The sequence below is a fragment of the Lycium ferocissimum genome, chromosome 10 (genome assembly GCF_029784015.1).
Source record: "Lycium ferocissimum isolate CSIRO_LF1 chromosome 10, AGI_CSIRO_Lferr_CH_V1, whole genome shotgun sequence".
NCBI lineage: Eukaryota > Viridiplantae > Streptophyta > Magnoliopsida > Solanales > Solanaceae > Lycium > Lycium ferocissimum.
Genome location: NC_081351.1, coordinates 33,302,889 through 33,325,863, shown reverse-complemented (window position 1 = coordinate 33,325,863; position 22,975 = coordinate 33,302,889). Strand labels below are relative to the sequence as shown.

At 33.9% G+C, this 22,975-nt stretch overlaps 2 protein-coding genes across 5 annotated transcripts; both read right to left on the bottom strand.

Annotated features, from left to right (window-relative positions):
• Nucleotides 1-951: 951 nt before the first annotated feature.
• On the bottom strand, nt 952-2,683 carry LOC132033496 (uncharacterized). Of its 3 annotated transcripts, none has more exons than XM_059423479.1 (3): nt 1,921-2,683; nt 1,606-1,723; nt 952-1,533 (listed from the first exon to the last, which is right to left on the bottom strand). In XM_059423479.1, exons 1-3 carry the CDS (start codon nt 2,371-2,373, stop codon nt 1,094-1,096), a joined length of 1,011 nt encoding a protein of 336 aa, XP_059279462.1. In that variant the 5' UTR covers nt 2,374-2,683; the 3' UTR covers nt 952-1,093. The 3 variants fall into 3 exon arrangements, with proteins under 3 accessions (XP_059279462.1, XP_059279464.1, XP_059279463.1); XM_059423481.1 differs by having other exon boundaries at nt 952-1,521; nt 1,606-1,730; nt 1,921-2,682; XM_059423480.1 differs by having other exon boundaries at nt 952-1,521; nt 1,921-2,680.
• A 4,413-nt stretch (nt 2,684-7,096) lies between these two features.
• Nucleotides 7,097-14,343, bottom strand: LOC132033495 (kinesin-like protein KIN-7N). Of its 2 annotated transcripts, none has more exons than XM_059423477.1 (18): nt 14,084-14,343; nt 13,907-13,996; nt 12,941-13,059; nt 12,643-12,756; nt 12,477-12,558; nt 12,273-12,340; nt 12,096-12,152; nt 11,506-11,648; nt 11,326-11,428; nt 11,164-11,244; nt 10,498-10,566; nt 10,360-10,419; nt 10,108-10,260; nt 9,158-9,418; nt 8,620-8,718; nt 8,202-8,360; nt 7,858-8,112; nt 7,097-7,630 (listed from the first exon to the last, which is right to left on the bottom strand). In XM_059423477.1, the coding sequence occupies exons 1-18, from the start codon at nt 14,229-14,231 to the stop codon at nt 7,193-7,195; spliced, it is 2,499 nt and encodes an 832-aa protein (XP_059279460.1). In that variant the 5' UTR covers nt 14,232-14,343; the 3' UTR covers nt 7,097-7,192. The 2 variants fall into 2 exon arrangements, with proteins under 2 accessions (XP_059279460.1, XP_059279461.1); XM_059423478.1 differs by having other exon boundaries at nt 8,620-8,706; nt 14,084-14,340.
• Nucleotides 14,344-22,975: the final 8,632 nt, after the last annotated feature.

Genomic DNA, 22,975 nt, shown 5'->3' with positions numbered 1-22,975 from the left:
CAGAGTATATTTTTTGAATAGATAAATGTGTTTTATGTGTGTCATAAGCTCTAGGATGCAAGTTAGCTTAGTTATATTTCCTACAATTGCACTTCCATCCTTTAATTTGGCAGTTCAAACATCAAGATCAACATTATTTCCAATTTCATTTCTTCCAAAAACCTACTCTTAAAGGATGACTTTCATAGAATTGCTCAAATTCAGTTTATTTCACATTCATTCATATCTAGGATTTAGTTTATTTATATTGGCAATGCAATTATTTTTAACACTATAAGTGCATATTATATCTATTGTAGCAGGTTACTTACCTTATCTTTTAGGTAACTAATCTGCAATTATCATAAGTAATTACATGTAATTATTTTTTTCTTGACCCGATTGATCTGTAAAAAGAGTTTTAGATTGTCAACATAACATATAACAATTAAAACTCATATTCATATTAAACATATCTATATTACATGAAGTGCTTGGTAATCCATCAGGACAACATCGTACATTTTATTGAGTTCGTTTTCTTTTTTGCTTTCTGTAGTATAAGAAAAACTCATCGATCAAACTAATTGGTATTCGCGTAAAATAAATCCACTAAAAAAGGTGAAATATTCCCTATCAAGACGTTTTTTAATTGATTTCAAATTTCAGTTGACAGGACTAACATATAGACTGCTCATAATTCAGATTTCTAAATTGTGTCAAATACCAGTCCTCATTGTTTATTCAAAGAATGAATTGATTTTAAATTAATTAGCTGGAAATCATAATTTGTGCTGAAGAAGCACTTAATAATTGGAAATGGTAAAGTCATTGGATGCTGTTGATTAGGAACCAGAGATGCTAGAGTTGTTAAACCTTCTTAACAGCTTGCAGAATAGCAACTACTAACAAGTACCAACAAGAGTTGTGGGACTTGGTTAAGTACTGAGACTTCCATGTACCAGACACCCAATGGAAAACCAAAAGAAACTACTAACAAGTATCATATACAGACCATTCATGACTAAGATTGTAAGATCTAATGAAAGCAAGAAATAAACTCTTACTAAAACCAACGTGTGATTGTAATTTTTTTTATCTAAATTCTTCAAGTTCATCTTGAAGAAGAAGAATTCAACATGTCTAGTGCAATCTCATTGCTAATATCAACAAAAATTAAATCACCAACCACCTTACCAATTTCCCATTTCTCCTCAATTCCACTTGACTCTTCAAAAGAATTCAACAGATCAAAATGCATTAAGTGGTTAATACTAGTTTCATTTATAGAATCTTGACTCCATAACATAATATTCTGTAATAGAAGCCCCCATAGTTGCTCAGCTCCTAAAATTCTCTGAAATTCTTCTTTCCTTTTCTGATTCTCCACAACTTCCTTAACACAGTCAAAAAGTAGCTGTCTTGATTGTTGCATCGCTTTCTTGTTTTTAATATACTGAGACTCAGGGCTTTTTTCCCATGAATTAGAAACTGATGGGGTTGAAAATTCCTCTTGTTTCTTTGCCTTGTGACATTCTTGTTCTGTTTTTTTTTCTTCATAAAAAATTAGTTCAAGTTGAAGTTGTAAAATGTAAATGTACACTAAATTCTACATAAGGTACTTACTTTTAACATTTGGAGAGTCATCATCAGAAGATTCAGTTTCTTCTAGAACTGACACAGGGCTGAGTTGCTTACTTTCTTCAAGAAAATCCAATCTTAGCTTTCTTCTGTCTTCAGTAACCTGTAACCTTATCAACAACCAATCTGAATTAATAACAGTAAAGTCACAAAACTAATTTTTGTCACATTAGCTACTCAATTTTACATATGGTCACTGAACATTATCTACTATAACAGTTAAGTTAATTTTTTATTGAAGAATATCACCTATGAAGTGTCATATGCATGTTTAGTGGCTGAAAAACCAAGCTGTTTTACCTGTTTTTCGTGTAGACAGTTTCCATCTGCAGCTTGTGGTGATGATGAATTATCTGCTTCTTCTGCATGACTAATATCTGAACAAGAATTGAACACAGTAGTGCTACTTGCTGAAGAAAATTTATCATCATCTGCAATATTAGTATTCTTGGTTGTAGCATTGTTGTGTTGTTCACTTGCCAAGTTCTTTTTTTGGTTATGGCTAATGGCAACAAGATTGTTAAACACAGATTTTATTATCTTAGAACACTTAAGAATCACTTTTCTTCTCTTCTCTCCACCACAGCTAGCTGATCTCTTCAAGAACTTAGTACTAGAATTTATAGAACAACACCGAAAATCGCCATCCGAAACAAGGTGTTTGCTTCTAAATTGACCTCTTTCAAGAAGATAGAGTTCTAAGGTAAATGGTTCTTGTTGTTCTTGAAGGAATTCTCCAAGCACCTTTGACATAATTTTGAACTAGCTATGTTATGCTAAAGGAAATTGATAGTAATAAATTTGAAAGATTAAATGCGAATTGCTGGACAGGGCAAAAGGATAAGCAATTGGGCATTAAATTGGGAGAGACAATATAGGCATCTCTTTCCAAGTTTTGTGACAGAACAAAATATTTGTTTGGATCAGAGAGATGAAGAGAAGAGAAGAATAGTCCTGCAGTTTTAAATTTAAAGGGATGGGTCATTGGAGTAAAGACAATAAAATTATTCGCTTTTGTGCAAGAATGGATTTTCATATTAAATTTTTTACCTAACATTTTGTGACCATGCAATCTGAAGTCAATGAGCTCGGTATTTCTATAGTTTAAGATATCAAACCTCGAGAAGGTGAGTGGCCCTGGTGGTCCCATCCCATTTTTTTTTTTTTTACACGGATGATGTAAATATTTTTCATACTATCAGTGTAGTTTAGGCAATCTATGAAAATTGGTATTCTCAATAATATGTCCTTGAAGAGGACTTGAACCTCCATGCTCTTTATGACGATATTTTGAGCCCACAATATGTCTAATATCTTGTGTCATGTAGGGAATATATTCTAAAGGTGGATATATTGATTGGTCATGTCACATAGGCCTGAGTTGGACATTCAGTTACTTGAAATTATCCGAAAATACTATGATAAGCAATACTCAGTGACCTGATAAATATTGTAACTCTATTGGGACCCTATTCCTCTTTGAATGGACCGAGAAATAAGTTTGATCATTTATCCTTTTTAATATATATCGGATAATTTAAGAAAAATAAATGATCAAACCTATTTCTCGATTCATTCAAAGAGGAATAGGGTCCCAATAGAGTTACAATATTTATCAGGTCACTGAGTAATTCTTTTCATAGTATCTTATAGTAGTTGGATTGATTGTGTAAATCTTTTTACACTGTTAGTATTTGAACTTAAAATTCAAGGAAAAAGAATAGAAAAAAGCAAAAGAAGGCTTGGATTTAGTATAGTGTGTGGTCCTGATAGGTTTTGGTTTTATTCAACAGCAGCCTATCTAAAAGAAGCAAAAAGGAACAAAAGAAAAATTGAAGACTTCTGCATGGCAAGTTTAATTTGGTAACGTGGCTGGTCACTGATTTTGTAAGCAATTAGCTAAAGGAAAAAATAAATATTTGCATTATATAATATTTTGAACACAAAATTTGGGAAAAGTTCATTCATAAGTCATAATCAACAAAATTGGGCATCCAGTTAAGTAATACAGGGGAGGATAATTTGTGTCTCATATATGCATGTGCATCCATCCTCAAACTTCGTTTTCATGTCTCCTTATCTTTTCCCCCTACTTCTTTAATTTTGACAATAAATTTGGTGGGAAAGTATATGAATTTATTCTATTATATTTTTGGAAAGCCACATGGTAACATTAGACTCAGACCTACTTCGTTTCAACATTTTAAAATAGTTCATCTAACTAATATGTAACGATTGCAATGGTAAAATCTTGCTAATTTTGTGATGAATGGTAAACTAGCCATACAATGTACTAACCAATGGGATAAATATGCTCGCTTATGGAGATATTTTCCTCCAACTTGTTGGATAGCAAGAGCGATTTAGTGTTTTAGCATCCGATTCATACGAATTCAGTATTTTCGATGAGGGATATAAATTTATATATGAGAATTCACTATAATTTCAATAGATATTATATTTGAACCTATAAATTCATCAGTAAAACGAGTTAGGACTTTAAAAAGTCAAACTCATCAAGTTAAATTTTGAGATCTGCCCCTATTGAAAGACTATATAACAACAACATACCCAGTGTAATCCCACAAGTGGGATTTGGGGATGGTAGAGTGTACGCAAACCTTACGCTGTTTCTGAAAGACCCCCGGCTCAAGAAAAAAAAACACGACAAAAAGGGTCAGATAAGAATTGACGAAAGTAATGAAGCCATGGCAAAATAATATAGATAAGCAATATGAAGAAAAGTAACAGTAACTGCAGCAAACTAATACGATACACGAAGTACAAGAGACGGCATATAGCAACAAATAATCGAAGGACAAAAAACTACAAAGTTAATACTATGTCTACTAGTATGAAAGGATACACAAGACAACGCTTTACTACCTACTGACCTTCTACCCTAATTCGTGTCCTCCACAACCTCCTATCTAAGGTCATGTCCTCGGTAAGCTGTAACTGAGCCATGTCCTGTCTAATCACCTCTCCCCAGTACTTCTTCAGCCTACCTCTACCTACCCTGAAACCATCCATAGCCAATCTTTCACACCTCCGCACTGGGACCTCCGTGCATCTCCTGAAAGACTATCTATGTCACGATATTAATTTCTTGTACAAATTATATGCAGGCTAATTAATTCATGTCACTGTGATAAGACCCTTCTAAATATCTTTTCATAGATCACACATGTCCATTTAAAAATCTAATGATTTAAACATCATAGACGGACTCCAGAAGAAAATATCTCTAATGTTTTTGTGGATTCTCAATCCTAAGTCCTCAAAAGTTAAAAAAAATAAAATAAAAAAATAACCGAGTATTTATACTAAACCAAACGAAATTAGCATTCAAAAGTAGCTAGTAGTTGGAGTATATGAACAAAAACCTTTCATTTCTTTCGCTTGTGTAATGAAAACATGATTAAACCAGTTTTGAAGATTAATATGCCAAAAACTATATGGTTTTATGTGTGAGAAAAGAAATGAGAGAATGAATGGATGAACATAGTGCATCAGCTACCGTTTTGATTCTCTTGCACCAACAAACATTAATTTTCTGAGCATATTTCCTCAATAATTGTTGAGACAAGGCGCTGTTTGTTTTCATTATTATAAAATTACATTTCATTTTCGGTCCGAATACGAGGAATTCTACCAAAATCTTCAGTTTTGTCTCACATTAGACGAATATATTAAACGCCAACATCTTCCTAAATTTTTGTTTGGTCACTTTTTTTTTCCGCATAGGATTTCTTCGTTTGTTGAATACTGTACCATACAATATTGTATTGTGAACTTAGCTAATTTTTGGGGGTTGTTGCATTGATTAATTGTTTTTGCCGAAGAAATTAAATATCAATTTTTGTGTCTTTTCTCCATCCAATTGAGATTGAGAGATCTATAAAGAAACTTGTCTTTCAATCAAGAACGTGTCAAACCTCGGGTTTAGCTGGATATAATCAGTATTCTAAACATCACAATCTAGTTTGTTGCTATTTTATTGGTTTTCCTCGCTATGTTTGGTACCCATTTTGGAATTCAACTAATTCAGGTCAGATTTGCACCAAGAAATCCAACTTTGAAGGGTAAAGCGCACCCTACCAAAAATTATCACTTCATGGTCAAGGGTCGAACCCGAGATCTCTGTGCTCTGCCAGTGTTCGCTTGTTTGGTATCTGCTTTGGGATCTAATTAGTCTGGATTTACGTCGAAAAGTCCTGTTTTGAGGGTAAAAAGCTCTCTATTAAAGATGATTTCATATTCAAGATTCGAACCCGAGATTTTTAATTACGGAAAAGAAGTATTTGTCACTCCACAAAATAAGGACAGAAGCTCAACTCTTCAACCTAAAGTTCATTTCATAAGGAGAGTCTTTCATTAGGGCGTTTAAGAGAGTGACACTGGAAATGACCAGCGTAAAATATCTAATAATCCTTTTCCAATTCATTAATATTTGACGAGGACACCTATGTTAATCTTTCCTCGTTCCTTTTTCCTTTTCTTTATTTTTAACTTTCTGGTGAATTGCAAAAAAAACTTCCAAGGAAAAAAGAAAATGATATAACTGAGCCCCAATGTTGAACATGAGGATATAGAGCAGACACGTATTACATCAACCTTCATTTGCTTTCAAGACTAAGATGCCTTCAGGCTACATCTCACTAAAAAGAAAGAAAAGAACTAAATGCAAAAAAAAAAAAAAAAAAGGTACAAAAATACCGTAGTGTGTGACAAAAAGTTTAATTTGCGGGAACATAAATATTCAAAACTTTAATTTAATAGATGCAGCATAGCAATTTTACCTATTATTCTTTTGTGACAAAAAGTTGTAAACTTAACATAAATGTGTGTTTTTGAAAAGAAAATTCAAATATACACCCTGCCCCAGGGGGAGTATCATGGACACAAATGCAATTGTACTTGTTACTGCTAGTATAGTTTTTGACGCGGATTATAAATATATAAATAAAACTTATTAAAATTTCAATAAATATTAGATCTAAATCTGTAACTTTAACAGAAATAAGTTCAGTGTTGAAAATCTTAAAAGTTGAATACATTAGTTTCAATCTTGTATCTGCCGCTGGCATAATATCAATTAAAAACTTACTGGTTACAAATGAAACATTCTCTGAACAGATAGAAAGAATCCTCAGCTTATTAAGCCTTGAGCAAATTGTTGCATTAAAAGAGCAGGCAGAGTTATGGGCACAATAGATGATTTGCTAGTGACTTAACTATGGAAGACCATACTGTTCATGTGCACTGTTTCAAACTTCAAACATGAAAAGACAAACAGGTACCAAATCTGCAGGTACTATCCTGCTCAGGACAAAACTATCAATTATATGTCTCTGTAAAAGAGAATATAAGGAGTTGATGTCTTGAGTCATCATTTGCAAGAAAGGTTTCAAGTGAGGGGCTCAAAGAAAATGTAGGTACATGACGGTGTAAATTCGTATACAACAGGACTATAAAGTCATACAGATAGGTTATTCAATACGTGCTCCTGAACAGTTTTTAGGTTATTTGAATACATAACAAATTGTGCATGAGTTTGGAGAAATTCAACTCACAATCCAGGAGATCTGGATACTGAAATAAGCTTCTGTGCCTTAAAATTGTCAATAACAGATTCGAAGTCACTACGAAGAGAGATCAGGGATCTCTGTCGAAATGCAAAAGCAGCACTAAACTGTTTAATCTCTTCTTCAAGGTCTTTCCTCCTCTTAACTTCGGCATTCAAATCTTCGAATGCCTTTTCGTTTTGGTTAGTAACCAGTTCGAGCTTCTCACTTGAAGAGGAAACATTTTGCATCAACACATTCCTCTCTTCTTTCAAGAGATGAAACTCTCTTTCTAAGCTATTATATCTATCTCTGGAAGCAGCAAGAAGCTGATTATTGGCATCCAACTCCTTTTCCAATTTCTGATACTTTTCCTGGATTGTTTTGATATCTTCATCCAGTTTCTTCTTCCAACAAGCAATCTCTCCACGCATAGTGCAGTCCTTGATCATGTTAAAAACATACACTTAAGAGAAAGGGGGAAAATACAACTATCAAGATGTTTAAGCTAAGACATGATTCCCATTTTGGGTTAAATACTGATGCTCATGGACCTCACAACTTAAATTACCATGAGACTTGAACTTAGCAGATAATATCCCATTGTCAGAATCGAAAAGCATGTAAGAATTAATAAGTGAGACCGTGAGAACTGTGACTGGGCAGCTACCTTATTTTGGGAGCTGAGTGGTGGATTTCCTGAGATTTCATCCTCTGATAGTACAAGTGATGAAATTGTTCTATTCAACTTATCATAAACCTTGATATGTTGCGCTTCAATTGAAGAATTATTTCCAGTAGAGGACTTATCACTGCCCATAGCTTCCGAGAAGTGAGATTCCAAAGTTGCAAAAAGACAAGTACCAATCTCACTTGTTGTAGAGAGCAATTTGGCCACTCCAGATTTGTCCGTACCTAAAAAATTCTGTCCAAAGGACAAGAGAAGGCAGATATTACAAAGAGAACTTCACCAGCCACAGAAATTAGCCAACTTACACTATAAGTAGGCATTACCTGTATAACTGAAAAGACTTCCTTGTATATATCTTTACAAGTTGTCACAGACTCACACAATCTTTGAGGGATCTCACGGATCAAGAGTGCCTCTTGCTGGAGTTCAGATACCTCACTCATGAGCTGTTTATTTACTGATACTTGTTCTGTGTGTTGTCTCTGAAATTTAAAGATTAAAGGATAAGCTGAGAACTTAGTGCAGCATGAAAATAGTTTGTCACTGTTCTCCTCAAATGACTGGTTCTATACTTAAAGTGGTGATGTCACTCAAAATTTAGTCTCTTGAAAAGAACTTGGACCAGGAATGAACAACTCAATCAGGAAAAACATCTTAAACAGTTGAATGTTAAAACAGGTGGTCAGTGACCTGTCAACTAAAGCAAGCATTAAGTAACAAGAAAACGATCTCAAGAGATACCTTAAGTTCATCTCTTTCCTCTGAAACAAGTTCCAGCCGCCTTCTGAGATCCTGTACCTCTTGTTTGTAATTCTCTATTGACAAATCCTGGTAGAAATTCTGATAAGTCTTACAAGCATGCATGGAAAGATTTGTTTATCAAGAATAAGGATTTGCGAAATAATTCGCTGACAATTGAAACTGCAAATCATAATGTTCGATACAGTTAATCCATGTTAACAATTATCAAATGAAAAAGATGATTTCCCCATTCTCTACTCCCTTCTCCCGGAGCGCTAAGAAAGAAGTTACAGATAAAGGGTGAGAACCTGCAGAAACTCGTGCTAATAACTATTTGCTCATCAGATTTGCAAAACATAAAGAAGGGTGCATATATCTTTCCCAGTGTAACTAAAATTAATGTAAAACAAGTTGTGTCCTGCATTCTGTTGGGGAAGAGAGAGTAAACTACACTGGGTCACAATGGCATAACTACTAAAAGCAACTGCAGGACACAGAGTTTTGGTAAGTAGTGAGATTGCAGCAAAAGTGGACTCACTTCATTTTCATCATCGGGTAAAGATGGTTGAATTTTCACTGCAGGAGTCATGTGAAGTGAATCAAGATCAGCAACAAAGCCTTTATTCATTTTCATCCATGTATCTTCATCTGCAAAATTGCTAAAGGCATCTGGCATAGGGCTGTATTCTGCCTGTTGAGTCCGTTGTGATCTCTTAGCAACAAAGGCATTGGGAACCGCCTTCATACAAGGCGTACTAAAAGAATCTTCCTGGCAATTGTTACTGCTACCGCTTTCCTCCTGGTTCTAAGAATAGAAATTGAACTTCAGTACCGTACACATAACAGAAACAGAAGAAATTGTCATTCAAATTAGAGCTCTCAGATAAACAGCATGAGGGAAACCATTATCTACTTTTTGGTAGTCAATTTAAATAGTCAAGTTTATCAGCACGATGAAAGTACAAAGTGCTAGAAAATGAGAAAATTTTATGGTTTACTTTCTCACACATAAACTAAGTAAACACTACGCACAAAGCTAGCAAAAATCCTGTATGTGTGGCTCTCATACACTTCCTTTGTAAAGACGTCATGGAGGACATCTCTTTGTTCTGTCATCTGTGCAAATCATCTTTTTGAACAACGAAGTTTATAACATAAGAGGGGTTCAAAGGACAAGAGGAACAAAGATAAAAAAAAAAATAAAAAAAAAATGCTAAAACCACAGAAATTTCAATGTGAAAGGAGATGGCACTGGTAAAACCTGTACAATATCACTCTCATGTATGGGATGCCTAACCACATACACACAAACCGGAAAACACTGTACTTTAAGAGATGAAAAAGAAACAGGAATTAGGACATGAAATCCAAGCATCTCATTGGGTCATAAGTGGAGTGTCACCTGAAATTTTAAAAAAGAGCTGAGCTCGGGACACAGAGACAAGATAGTCTAAGGAAATCCACAGCAGCAGAATTCACATATCTTACCTGTGTAGCATGCCCATTAGAGTCTGAGGCAGATGCAAGATTACTGAGATTATGGATTTTTTTCTGTTGTTCAATAATGCATTGCTCTCGCTCTTTCTGTGATCTTCTCTCCTCCTCCAACTCCATGGCAAGCTTCTCTCGCTCTAATTCGTACTAATGAAAAAAGAATAAACAGTCATGAGCTAAGTCAATGCAAGATAAGATCAATCTTCTACCTTTAACAAAAACAAAAAAGTAGTCATAGCAAATTACCGTCAGTAGATCATTTCTAAGTTTCAGTATCTCTTGCTCGAGCACCTCGGAATGTGATCCCTACGTAAGAGGTTTCATCCCATATAAGACAACTTTGTGTGACTTGTGAATATGAAGCCTGAGAGACGAGACAATCACCTGAAGTTTCATGCGTAGTTCCTCTATTTCCCTTTTTTGCCGCTTCAATAAGGCTGCATCATTTAGTATCTGCAAAGAAGTTGAACTACAATAAGCCTTGGCTTAAACGTCAAAGAAAGAAGCCAGCAATTAGCTTTGCCTTAAACGTCAAAGAAAGAAGCCAGCAATTAATAAGAAGTTCCATTATTTGGTTTCACTGGGAAGAAAATCTGCAACAAAGGATTTGTGATTTGTAAATTAATGAGAATCTAAACCAGTTAAAGAATACTCTGTACTGCTTGTAGGCAAAGCTCACCTCCCTATTGCTTTAAGCATTGGTGCTCGGACAGATGTTTAGACCACAGTCTGTAGTGTCTATATACCAGAAAATATTAACTGTTGCATCATTTAGGATCTTTCAGAAAAACGAATTTTATCGGAAGGGATTTGTTAAGCCTTGGTTATGACAGTAAAAGAATGTAGTTCCTAAGTGCTGAAATTGAATTGAAGCGTGATTTGAATCTTTGAATGCAAGCTATAGTGTCTTAGCAACTAGTATTAAACTAACCTTATTACAGTAAACCTCTATTTACAGGAACCTACGTGGCCATTTAATCTCATTAAGTGTTCCCTAGAGTGGATCATGAACTAGTAATTACATAAAAAGAATAGTAAATGGAGGCAGACCTCATTCACTTGAACACAGTTGGTGATCCGTTTAGCTCTGCTAGCAAATTGGAGTGTGCCCTTTGATTCCTCTATGTGAACCTGCAAACATGAATTGAGCTCTTTAAACTGATGTCCAGTTGATTCCTGCTGTCTCAACATGGGTAACAATAACTAGGTTACCTCTTCTGGTGCTACTGTGCAAATTATTGAAGTTTTAGCATTGCCACCCAGAGCAGGTTGAAGAATGCGAGTGAGTTTACTGTCACGGTAAGGAATGTGTCCCCTGCTCAAGTACATAATCAGTCACACGTCTGTGCTGTGCATGAACATACATTCAACAGAGGTTTCAAAAACAACTACCTTTGCTTTCCACCTTCACTTAGTTTATTGATAACATTACCAAGGATCATTAGACTCTTGTTAATGTGCTTTCCTTCCTTCAGACGAACTCCCCCAGCTCCAGTTTTGGCTATCCGTTCAGACCCAGCTAAATCTACTAAATTCTAGTTTCAGAGAGGTAAATGTTGACAAATTAGGAAATTAAATGAAGTAAACACTATAAATGAGGGTAAAGGGCAAGAAACATGGAGGACCAGAAAGCTAAAAAGGATAAGAATGTTATGGATTTTGGATTCATGCTCTCCAACCCAATGGGCTTCTTAATCAACTACAACAAATTAAAACCAAATGATATGCATTTACTTCTTTGCACCAAATAAAAACATAAATCAGATGATTCAAAAGAACTTGACATTCATAATGAGTTAATGACCAAGAAAAAGATAGTTCAACAACAAAAAGTACAAATTTTTTAAGAATTTTCGAGATTCTTTGAGAGAGATATTACTCTTCTTGTAATCAATTCTAAGAATTTTTATATTAAAACCACCCTAGGAATTCATATGGAATAATAAATTGCTTCCAGAGAACTTGAAGAAATGAATACCAACCAAAACAGAGACACGAACAGCATCATCAGGATTATGCTTTCCTTTGCTTTCAATTACCTGATTACAGAAAAGCAAAGGGAAAAGAATCACTCAATATTCTCATATAATAATTGGAGTCAATATGCATTAGCATTCAGTGGAAACATGACCAATTTACAGTTGACTCAAGATTATTACCATCCTGAAGATGGTGTGAGATCTACTGCTTCTAACGTTCATGTTAGTTTCACCAAAATGCCTGTTAACTGCAAAATTTATTGCCACGTGTATTGAATGGGTAACACAGATAAAAAGAGTATCTACAATAATTATAATAATCAATAAAAAGTAAACTAGTTCTGCAGAGAAGAGTGTCATGTATTATTGTTCATGATGTCAAACCTTCTCCTCGCTGAATGAGCTCAAGTACTTGCTCAGCATCATTTACGATTTCCTCCCTCAGTCCTGCAACAAAAACTCCACGCTGGAAGATAATATATATTAAGTTTTGTTGACATCAAAATAGACTTGTGAAAGTATATGATGTACTGTCCAATCCATAACTTACATCCAAACTTTCATGAATCTGCAGTTTCTGGTTCTCTACAGCAAAAAGATCATTAATGTCTTCATTGTAGATTTCCATATAAGAGACTCGAATCAGAAACTCCCTATTAGTCGTCTGAAAAAACAAGAAGTAAAGTAAGTGAAAAAAAAAAGGAAGCTTTATTAGCAAATGCCAGTAGGAACATACAAGAACAAAAGCTGGAGAAAAAGAATACAATTATTCTACTGATAACAGAAGTTATTGTAATTATTCTACTGATAACAGAAGTTATTGTAACAAATTAAAAAGTAAATAATACCATCTCAATTTTCTGAAATATCTCATTGACTGCACGCTGGATGATTCCTGGATCATTCTGAGTGCCGTTCATAGTAAAAGTTTTACCACTACTGGTCTGCCCATATGCAAAAGCAGTTCCTGAACAAAATTTCAGCTATAACATAAGGACCTTTTGAGTTGAGGAAAGTGTATTTTCGAGAGAATTTTCACATTAGACTAACACAAACACCATCTCTTCTTTAAAGCAGAAATGTTATTTCCCAAAACTAGGATTCAAAAGACTACATAAGGGATTAACTTGTTATGAAAATACTTAACATAAACTCAAAGCAGCAAAACTGGTTCAATGAATTTGTGAATTCTGCAAATGTTGATCAACAGATAACACATTCATTATGTTCTACCGTATTTTCCCACTGAAATTGACAAATTTGTCTACGTGGGGTTAGACGTCAGTCCTAAGTCTTTCCAAATAAATTAAAATTTTGGCTCGCTATTCATTATAACCTCCGAAAATGTTATAAAAATCTGTGTTATAACAATCCTTAACATAAAGCTCAAAGCAGCAGAACTGGTTCCAATGAATTTATGAATTCTTCAAATGTTGATCAATCGATAGCACATGGTTTATGTTCTGATGTATCTTCCAACTGAAATTGACTAATTATTTAAGTGGAGTTACAATAGACCCTTGTGGTCCGCCATCCCCAGGACCCGCGCATTGTGGGAGCTTAGTGCACCGCGCTGCCCTTCATTTAGCTGTCAGTCCTCACTCTTTCCAAAAAAAAAAAAAAAAAAAAAAAAAAAAAATAGAGTTGGTATACTATTCCTTATAACCTCCCGAAATGTTACCTTTAAGCAAAACAATGAAGTTAACTAAAGCAAAATTGTACTAAAATAAACGCAGCTACAATTGCCTCCAAAGCAAAAGCAGGAAAAAGAGCTCAAACATTAAACCAAAAAAAAAAAAACACAATTCACATACCATTGAAACCTTCAAGAGCAGCATGAATAACATCCTTAGTAAGTAGGTCATAAACCCTAGCATTCGAACAATCCTGATCGAACACATGATCTGTCAAATCAACACTCAACAGGTCAAATTTTTACTTCAAATTCACACACATATCTAATCACAGAGAGACGGAAAAGTTTACGATACCAAATGTATAGGAGACACCGGAAATAGGAGTGCCGAGAGACTTGTGTAAGGAAATGCGATTGTCTTCAACCTTCCAGAAGGTTCCATTGAAGTTCTCGTCGTTACACCGAGCAGGTCTAACTCTCACTGCTACACATACCTTCTCCATTGGAATCAAGCTGGATCTGATTGGGTTCAGAGAAATTGGGGATTTTACAAGTTTGAAAACGGCTATGGGCGGGGTTTTATTTGAATCATTTTTTAGTCGTTGTTGGTTTGAATTTGTTTTTTTGCTTTTACAGAAATGTCCTTGTTCCTGTCTTGAATTTACAAGTTATTTTGATGGGCTGATTAAAAGTGTAATTATGTTTTTGGGCCTGTGGACCGACATTCACAGTCCGATGAATGAGGTCCAGAACGCGATATGGACCGAATCACCCAACGGATTTAGCTGCTCTCCATTTTTCATTCTGTTTTCCCAAAATTCTATATTAATGTGTCATATTTGTTTAAAAAAAAAAAAAACCAAAAAAACCCTAAAAAAAAATTATTGTATGATATTTGAAGGGAATGTTCAAACTCCAAGAATTAATTTGTTAATTCTGTAATATTAAAATGAAATAATATTGTTTTTGGCAGGGGCGGAGCTATAGTGTAACGTGGGTTCGGACAAACCTAGTAATTTTTTTGCAGACCAGGTATTTGCATTAGAAATTTTAGTAAATATATGTAACTATTAGGTGCAAACCCATATACAAAACCAAAGAGTTGGTTCAGCGGTAAGAAAGTCCTCGTGTCTGTCTTAAGCGGTTACCTTATATTTTTTTTTTCTAAGAAAACATAATGCTGCATATATGTGCAGATTTTCTTTTAAGACTTTAATAACAATTTCTTTTCTTCCCTATACATTTTTCTCAACAATATATATAATTTTTTTTTTAAATATTATTTTTTAAAAACAAAACATAAAATTGAAACTTAGAAAAAGCAAAAATCACGTTAACGTTTATATTTATATAGTGTTTTAGTGGTTCATTGTTTTTTTTAATATATATTTACGGGTACTCGTTCATTAGTTTGGCCGTGATTATATATTAGCTTGAGATCGTTGTCCCGTCTTAAAATTTTGAACCCACAAACCTCAAATTAAACAAATCCCGCCTCTGATTATTCTCTAGTAATGTGAAAACACTGTAAATGTATTGTTTTGTTACATATCACATGGTATCTCTTTTGAATTCCAAGATAACTATTATTGGAGTTTCAAGTTCTACAAATCAAAATTGGCACAATGTGTTGGAGTTTAAATAAGTCTTGCTATGTAAAAGTGAAACTCCAAGATTATTTATGGTAAAAATCCTCTAGTTCAAACGAGCATTGAATTGAAGGTCCAAGTGGAACTCAATTTTTTTTTTCCTTGAATTCAAAATGGTGCAAGTGAAACTCCAGAAAATGTTCAAAATGGTGTAAGTGAAATTTTGTATAAAAACTCCATGACACTGTATTAGAGTTCTCTAAGAAGACAATTCAAACTTCTTGAATCTTCACTGAAGTTTGAACTAATAGGTTCAAACTCCAGAAAATTCTTTGAAGTGTGAACTGCACATTTCAAACTCTATGAATTTTTCAAACTTCTGCACATTGTTGGAATTTCACATGTAAAATCTTTGAAGTCTAACAAATTGTACTAAAACTTATTTTATCTTTTGATTAAGGATATTTTTGTTCAAATTTTATTTACGCATAGAAAGGCCTAAATTTTTGGATAAGTTTGAGACGCTGTCAACAACTTGATCAGCAATCCAAAAAGTAATTATTTTGCCAATATTTTCCGTCAAATTGCTCTATTGTACTATTATCTGCCTAAATCATTTATTTTTTCTTCAACATTTTGGTCCATGTGAGACTTTTCTTTTCTTTTTTTAAAAATAAATAAATATCCTCATGGGTCCATGTGAGGTTTTCATAAAGGTTAGAACCTTAATACTAGAGTAGGGCTCGATTGCTTTTCCAAATAAGATAAAATAATCTTAGCATAAATAAAATACAATACGGTTGCTCTTGCTCTCTCTGCATTATGAGTACAACACTTGTTTCATCACTTGGATTTTTCCCTTTATAACTTGAACAATAATATATGCACTTATATTATTTATGCATGATAGAATATGAAGTACGTTGTATAGTTAAAATTCTTGATCATAAACTGTGAAGTTATATGCTTAACGGCTGGTAATGCCGCTAATTTAATTAAGTAAAATTGGACATTAGTTCAGTCAAAATAATACATAATTGACATGACTTTGGACTAGTTTGATGAAGACTACAAGAAATTAATAGGTTAGGTAGTCTTGTATAGCCCGACACCTTTTAACAAGCTAAAGGAAAATTAAAGATAATTCCCCAAATTCTTCTCAATCTGTGGACCAAACGAGTGAACAAGAACTCATATACTTCAATTTTCTTTAATATTTTGTTTTATTTTAAATTAGTGAGGAGAGACATACTTTTATTACTAATAACAATGAGCCTAATTAGAAGCATCTTCAAACCCTGCGAAAAGTTGCATTATCCCTAGGAAAAGTGCAATATTATCACAACAAAAAAGAAAATGAGAAAAAGGCAAAGCAAAAGAAAGAGATCACACAAATCACTGACGTACAAACTAAAGTTTTTTATATTAATAAACAAAGAGACACACACATCTCTGTTGGTATGATCATCTTTATTAGGTGATAATGATAAATTCAACTTTGCCACTCAACTCTTCTCTCAAACTAGTCAAAAAGGAGGAAAAAATATATCTGACACTTTCAAGAACTTTCTTTGATGAGGTACCAAAGAACTTGGAAATGAAGAAAAAGACTGACCACAAAATTATTAAGGCATGGCCCATTTTATGATTATTTAACACGTAGCTCCCCTAGAAATTGGAAGGAAATAGCAGCCGAAAAGGCCAAACGTTGATCATTTTAAGATAATAATAATAATAATAATGTTAATTACTACTAATTTCATGAAGCTAAAATAACCTTTTTTTTAAGTAGGTTCGAAGACCGTCTTATAATAAGGTGTCTTAATTCTATCATTGACAGATGTAGATTATGCGCTACGGGTTCAATCAAACTCAGTATTTTTTTATTTTTTTTTATGACATGGGAACCCGGCCCGCTCTGCCTTTTGGGTGCGCACAGTGACAGAAACCAGAGCCTTTCTGTCAATAGCTCGCAAAACCACACAGGAGCGGTAAACCGCACTAAATGCAGCCTCGTGCGACGAGCTCGACCTGTAGCGCAAATCCCCCTTGTCGTTAGCGGGGATTCGAACTTTGAGACTTATTATGAAAGTCCCATGCTCAACCAACTGAGCCACCCTTGCGGGTAATCAAACTCAGTATTTTTAATCTAGAACATGAATATGAACGTGAAAACACCAAATTTTTAACAAATAACCCATAGTTATTTCAGTACTAAGAATTTTCAAGGCTGAATCCATCAAATTCAAATTATGGATTCCTCTTGGTGACTTTAATATGATCAGGGGCGGAGTTAGGATTTCCACTGGTATGGGTTCTGGATTTCAGAATGACGACTTTCAAATACTAATTACTGAGTTCTAAATTCACTTTTTATACATTTTAAATAAATTCTTAACATAAATACACTGTTTGAGCAAAAGTCATTGAGTTTGATTAAACACGTAACTGAATTTCTATTGTACAGGATTGGTTTAAAAAGATTAGGGGTCATTTGGTTACCGGGATTAAGATACTAATTGTATTTATCCATGGTTTAGTTTCTAGTTTTAGATAATACTGGCACAAACTTTATCAAAAACCGTTATACTCTGAATTATTTATCCCATATAGGAGATTAGGAGGTTCGATTATAATTTCTAAAGTATAATTATGAGATAACTTTATGTTGAATCAAACGATCTTAGGGTACATATATGATTGATAACTAATATAATCGTGGAATTTGTGGCCTTTGTTTTCCTCTTTGACTATACCAACTTTTCTTTCCTTTTCTCTTTGGACTGAGGAAAAATGACGAGATTTGATGGGGGCAACAAATCTGTTTCCATCCATGGAGATAACCTTCATATATGTTAGTGGTACGTTAAAGAAAATCATACAAAATCTCCTTGTACATGCATGCAAATATATTCATTCATTTTGATCTATGTAACATTGAGAGGAAATACAATGTATAAACCTATTGTAGAAAGATGACTCTTCCACTCAAGCTCTTAAAATAGTTTAATTTTTTTACTTTTTGGTATATATACAACAACAACCCAGTTGAATCCCACAACGTGAGGTCTGGGGAGGGTAGAGTGTACGCAGACCTGACTCCTATCAAGGTAGGACGGCTGTTTCCGAAAGACCCTCGGCTCAATAGAAAGCATAAAAGCATAACAAGAGGTCAGATAAGGCCAAGAGATTCAAAGCGATATGAAAATGTAAATAACTAAAGCGACTAAGCCATGATGAAGCAATTTGTAAAGGAGCGAGGCTATCACGGATAAAATAAGATAATCAAAGTACGGATAACAAATAGTAAAGAAATCAAAGCACAAATGTGACTACTAATATGAAAGGATAAACGTTACTATCTACTAGCCTTCTACCCTAATCCGAGTCCTCCATACCCTCCTATCTAAGGTCATGTCCTCGAAGTCAGAATCGCGCTATATCCCGTCTAATCACCTCTCCCCAACACTTCTTCGGCCTACCCCTACCTCTTCTGAAACCATCCATGGCCAACCTCTCACACCTCCGCACTGGGGCATCTGTGTCTCTCCTCTTCACATGTCCAAACCATCTCAATCTCGCTTCCCGCATCTTGTCTTCCACCGAGGCCACTCCCACCTTGTCCCGGATAGCCTCATTCCTAATCCTATCACTCCTGGTGTGCCCACACATCCATCTCAACATTCTCATCTCGGCAACTTTCATCTTTTGAACGTGAGAGATCTTAACTGGCCAACACTCCGCCCCATACAACATGGTCGGTCTAACCACCACTTTGTAGAACTTGCCCTTAAGTTGTGGTGGCACCTTCTTATCACATAGCACTCCGGAAGCGAGCCTCCATTTCATCCACCCTGCCCTAATACGATGTGTGACATCATCGTCAATCTCCCCACTGCATATGTGATTATTAATGGTACGATATAGTTTCTAACTTTCTATTAAAGTTGAAGCTGTTTTGTTTACACGGTAAATTTTTGAACATTAATTCTAGTTCAAACTTCAAACTAATCGCAACTTTTATAAGGAAAAACAAAAATTTTGTGTGCCGACAAATACAATACAATATAAAGGTTTTAAGATGACTAACAAATTTCAGTGTCAAAACCCAAAAGGGGAAAAGAACACGTTTACAATAAATTACTAATTCGGGTATTACAAAAAGTGATCTGTTCTAAAGACATCACTATTATTCAATCTATTTTATTTTATATGATGTTTTTTTAGTCGGTTCTAAAAGGAAAAACATCGTCCTATATTTGAAAACTCTTTAATTTTAAACTTCTCATTTTATTCTCAATGACATTCTCTTATAGTCAAATGCCATTGCATATTTAAAACATCAATTATAAAGGTACTTTTGATATGTGCTTATTTAAGATATAGTTAAATAAATAAAAGCGTGTGTTTTTCCTAACAACTTAAGCTTTTAAATAAAATATACTATCGCACAGTTCCACATGACGATATCATGAGCAGGCAGAGGCCCTGAGTTCAAATGTCGCTACCCGTTATAAAAAAAAACTCACGTATTTAACTCATAAAAAAGAATCAGGCTCAGGGGTGAAAAGGCGAGTTGATAATATAATTAAACAAAAAAAAAAAAAAATCTAACAACCTAAACTTTTATATAAGATGATTACACACTTCAATAATGCTAAAAAAAACTTTCTTTCTTAATTTTCGTGTCGCATAAAACATCTGCCATATAATGTGAACAGAATAAGAATGAAGGATTCTTGAGCAACCACTTGGCTGCAAATCCAATACCCCGAAAAACAAATAAGTGGGCGTTTGGTCGTGCCATGGTTTGATGGTTTCAAACCCGTTTGGACATGCGTTTGGAACCATGGTTTTAACTTTTTAAAATATAAAATTTAACCCATAAGTTTATATTTTGTAAAAAAAGACTCATAAGTTGGTAGATTTTTTTAACAATTAACCCATCAATCATTTATCAATCTCATTAACTTACACCAAATTTTATTTATGTTTACCAACCTTTAATTTTTGTGAAAAAAGACCCATAGTTTAATTTTATTTATTGAACTAAAATTTGATCAATTGATGTTGTATTTTTAGAAAGGTCTTCTAGTATTAATTTTGAGCCGGTTGTTATGAATTAGCGTATTAATTTTGTCATGAACTATGACTTGCTCATTTTGTAAGATTGTATAAGAATTGAGAATGTTTTGATAGTTTTCACAACTTGTGGAGTTTTTGTGTTTATAAAAGAAAATACTTCTTAAAATATCCAAGTTGCATGTCCAAACATGGTTTCAAACCATGTCCAAACGGGGCCTAAAGCTAGATACTTTAGCTATCAAAAGAATATATTTCAAATGACGGACTAAACTCTACAAAATAAAATAATGGGTGGTGTTGCATTCATATATGGGAGAAATTTCAAGAGCCTACAAGTTTACAACGTACTATGCTATATTTTATGAAGATTTTTCCACCAATAATTCTTTACACGTTGTGATCAGTAGAACAGGCAGGCAGAATAATATTCTATTTTAGGCAGCAAGTTTGTTTCCTAAAATGTTTTCTACGGTGTAAAATCATGATAAGAAGTGGGAAATTAAAGGAGGAGTCACTGTGGCACATCGCAAGTTTAGATACGTTGTTGACAAGTATACATGCGGTAAATATATAACATTCAACTAGTGTTTATATTCCTATCTAGTCTATTCTCAAGGTCTTTGTCAATTTGGTACGTTACCCAAATACTCTTTACTTGTGAATTGTGACACAACATTAATTTTAAAATCTTTAGTTGATAAGTAAATACCCTAACTTTTCCATCAATTGACAACTTACAACTTACGTTCATAATTCTTTGTGAGGACCATGCAATTTAAATAATCAAAGTTTAATATATCCACAAATTAAAGCTCTGGCTGCAAACAATGCGGCTTAGCATCTGGCCTGATCACTTCGTTAGAATTGTAAAAAATGGATAAAGAGAAGATACTTAAAGTTGGACAAATTCAGCATTCATATATCTTTCATTTACATCTTTCACTGTCTTAAATTGAGTATTCTACTTTGTTTTGCCTAAGTCAAATTCAAAATCCATGTGGAGAATTTTAATACGTTCAAATCGTAAATATTTGTGCGAGTTGCGTATTCTATTTTTATTTTGAGTTTAAGTTTCATTTTATATGAATATAATGGTCATGTTTTCCAATTTCTTTTACTAAAGTAAGTTTGTGAAGTAACTTACAGAGGTTTATAATCCACAATGAAGAATATTCCAATGTAAGGACAGACATATATACAATTTACTATCCTAACAACGACATGTGTTTCTACGTACCTCCGCTAAAGAGTCCCATAAAACTAGCTAAGCATCCAAGTAATTAACAAGTAAAAGGTTGCGGTGGAGAGAAAAATAGTATTTTATACTTAATTAGTGTTTTTGGGTAAGAATCTTGTGTATATATAGAGTCATCTTTGGTAGAAAGCGTTCCATAAGTGGACTTTCCAACAAAAATATAAATCAATCAGGTCGTATTGAATATCGAGTGAAAAAAAATAATTAAGCAGCTATGTTGCCACCCCAAAATTTAAATTCTTCCGGAATAAAGGGTCCCTTTCGGAGGATCCATCATCGGGGCGAACTAGCATGACAAATACATATTCAAGAAATTAAGTAATTTTGGTCCAATCCCTATATATATATATATATATATATATATATATATATATATATATATATATATATATATATATATAAAAGCAAACTATAAACTTCAAATCCAAAACTCACCAAGTTCAAATCCTGAATCCGACTCTGTATATGATCGCCAGTTTACAGTTTCTTCCTATTATTGCCGCATAACTTTATTTTCTTATCACCAAAGGATTCAGAAAAAGAAACAAAAAATAAAAAAGCAATGGCGATGACTGATCGATGCTATATGTCAATTTGTTAATGCATCTAACAGATCTTCCATTTGCATGTACGATGATTTGGTTGCCTAATTTGTTAAAGCTTTTGTGACATAGTTTTGGGTAAAACGTAAGAAAAATAAATGGTTAATAAACGGTAAAAAGCTGCCATCTTTGACTTTCAGATTTGAATCAAATCTAGCTAGAGGAGTAAAAAAGTAAAGCTCTAATTATATAATCTGTGAAACAATACGGGGCCATCAGTATTCAGTCAGTGTCCGTGTGTTTTCAAAAACAGCGAGAATCTGTCCTTAATTAACCTGAATCTTATTTAATTTGTCTTTAATTAATGAATACTTCAATTGTTAATCGCTCTTTAATCTTCTTGCTTGTCTCGATTGTTTTTGCTTCAAATATTGAAAATAATGTCTTCTTGTAATCGACGACATTGTTAAATCTAATTCGTTTCTTGAGATTAAGTTTAAGCTAATATTTTTTGATATACTTTAGTTATTAAGAATAACAAACCGAAAAGCAAGGGCGGGGCTAACATGAGAATTTGGAAAGTACTGGTTTAGCAGGACCAATAATTTTGTTTCAAACCTTATATATTTGTTGAAAAATTCACTGAGCATGTACATGTAGTAATAAACTTCAGAACCTATAACTTCAAATCCGAAACTTGTAAACTTTGAATTATGGATCGGTCTCTACCAGAAAGAAAAACATAGACGCACTAGTTGGGTAGAAATTATCACTAA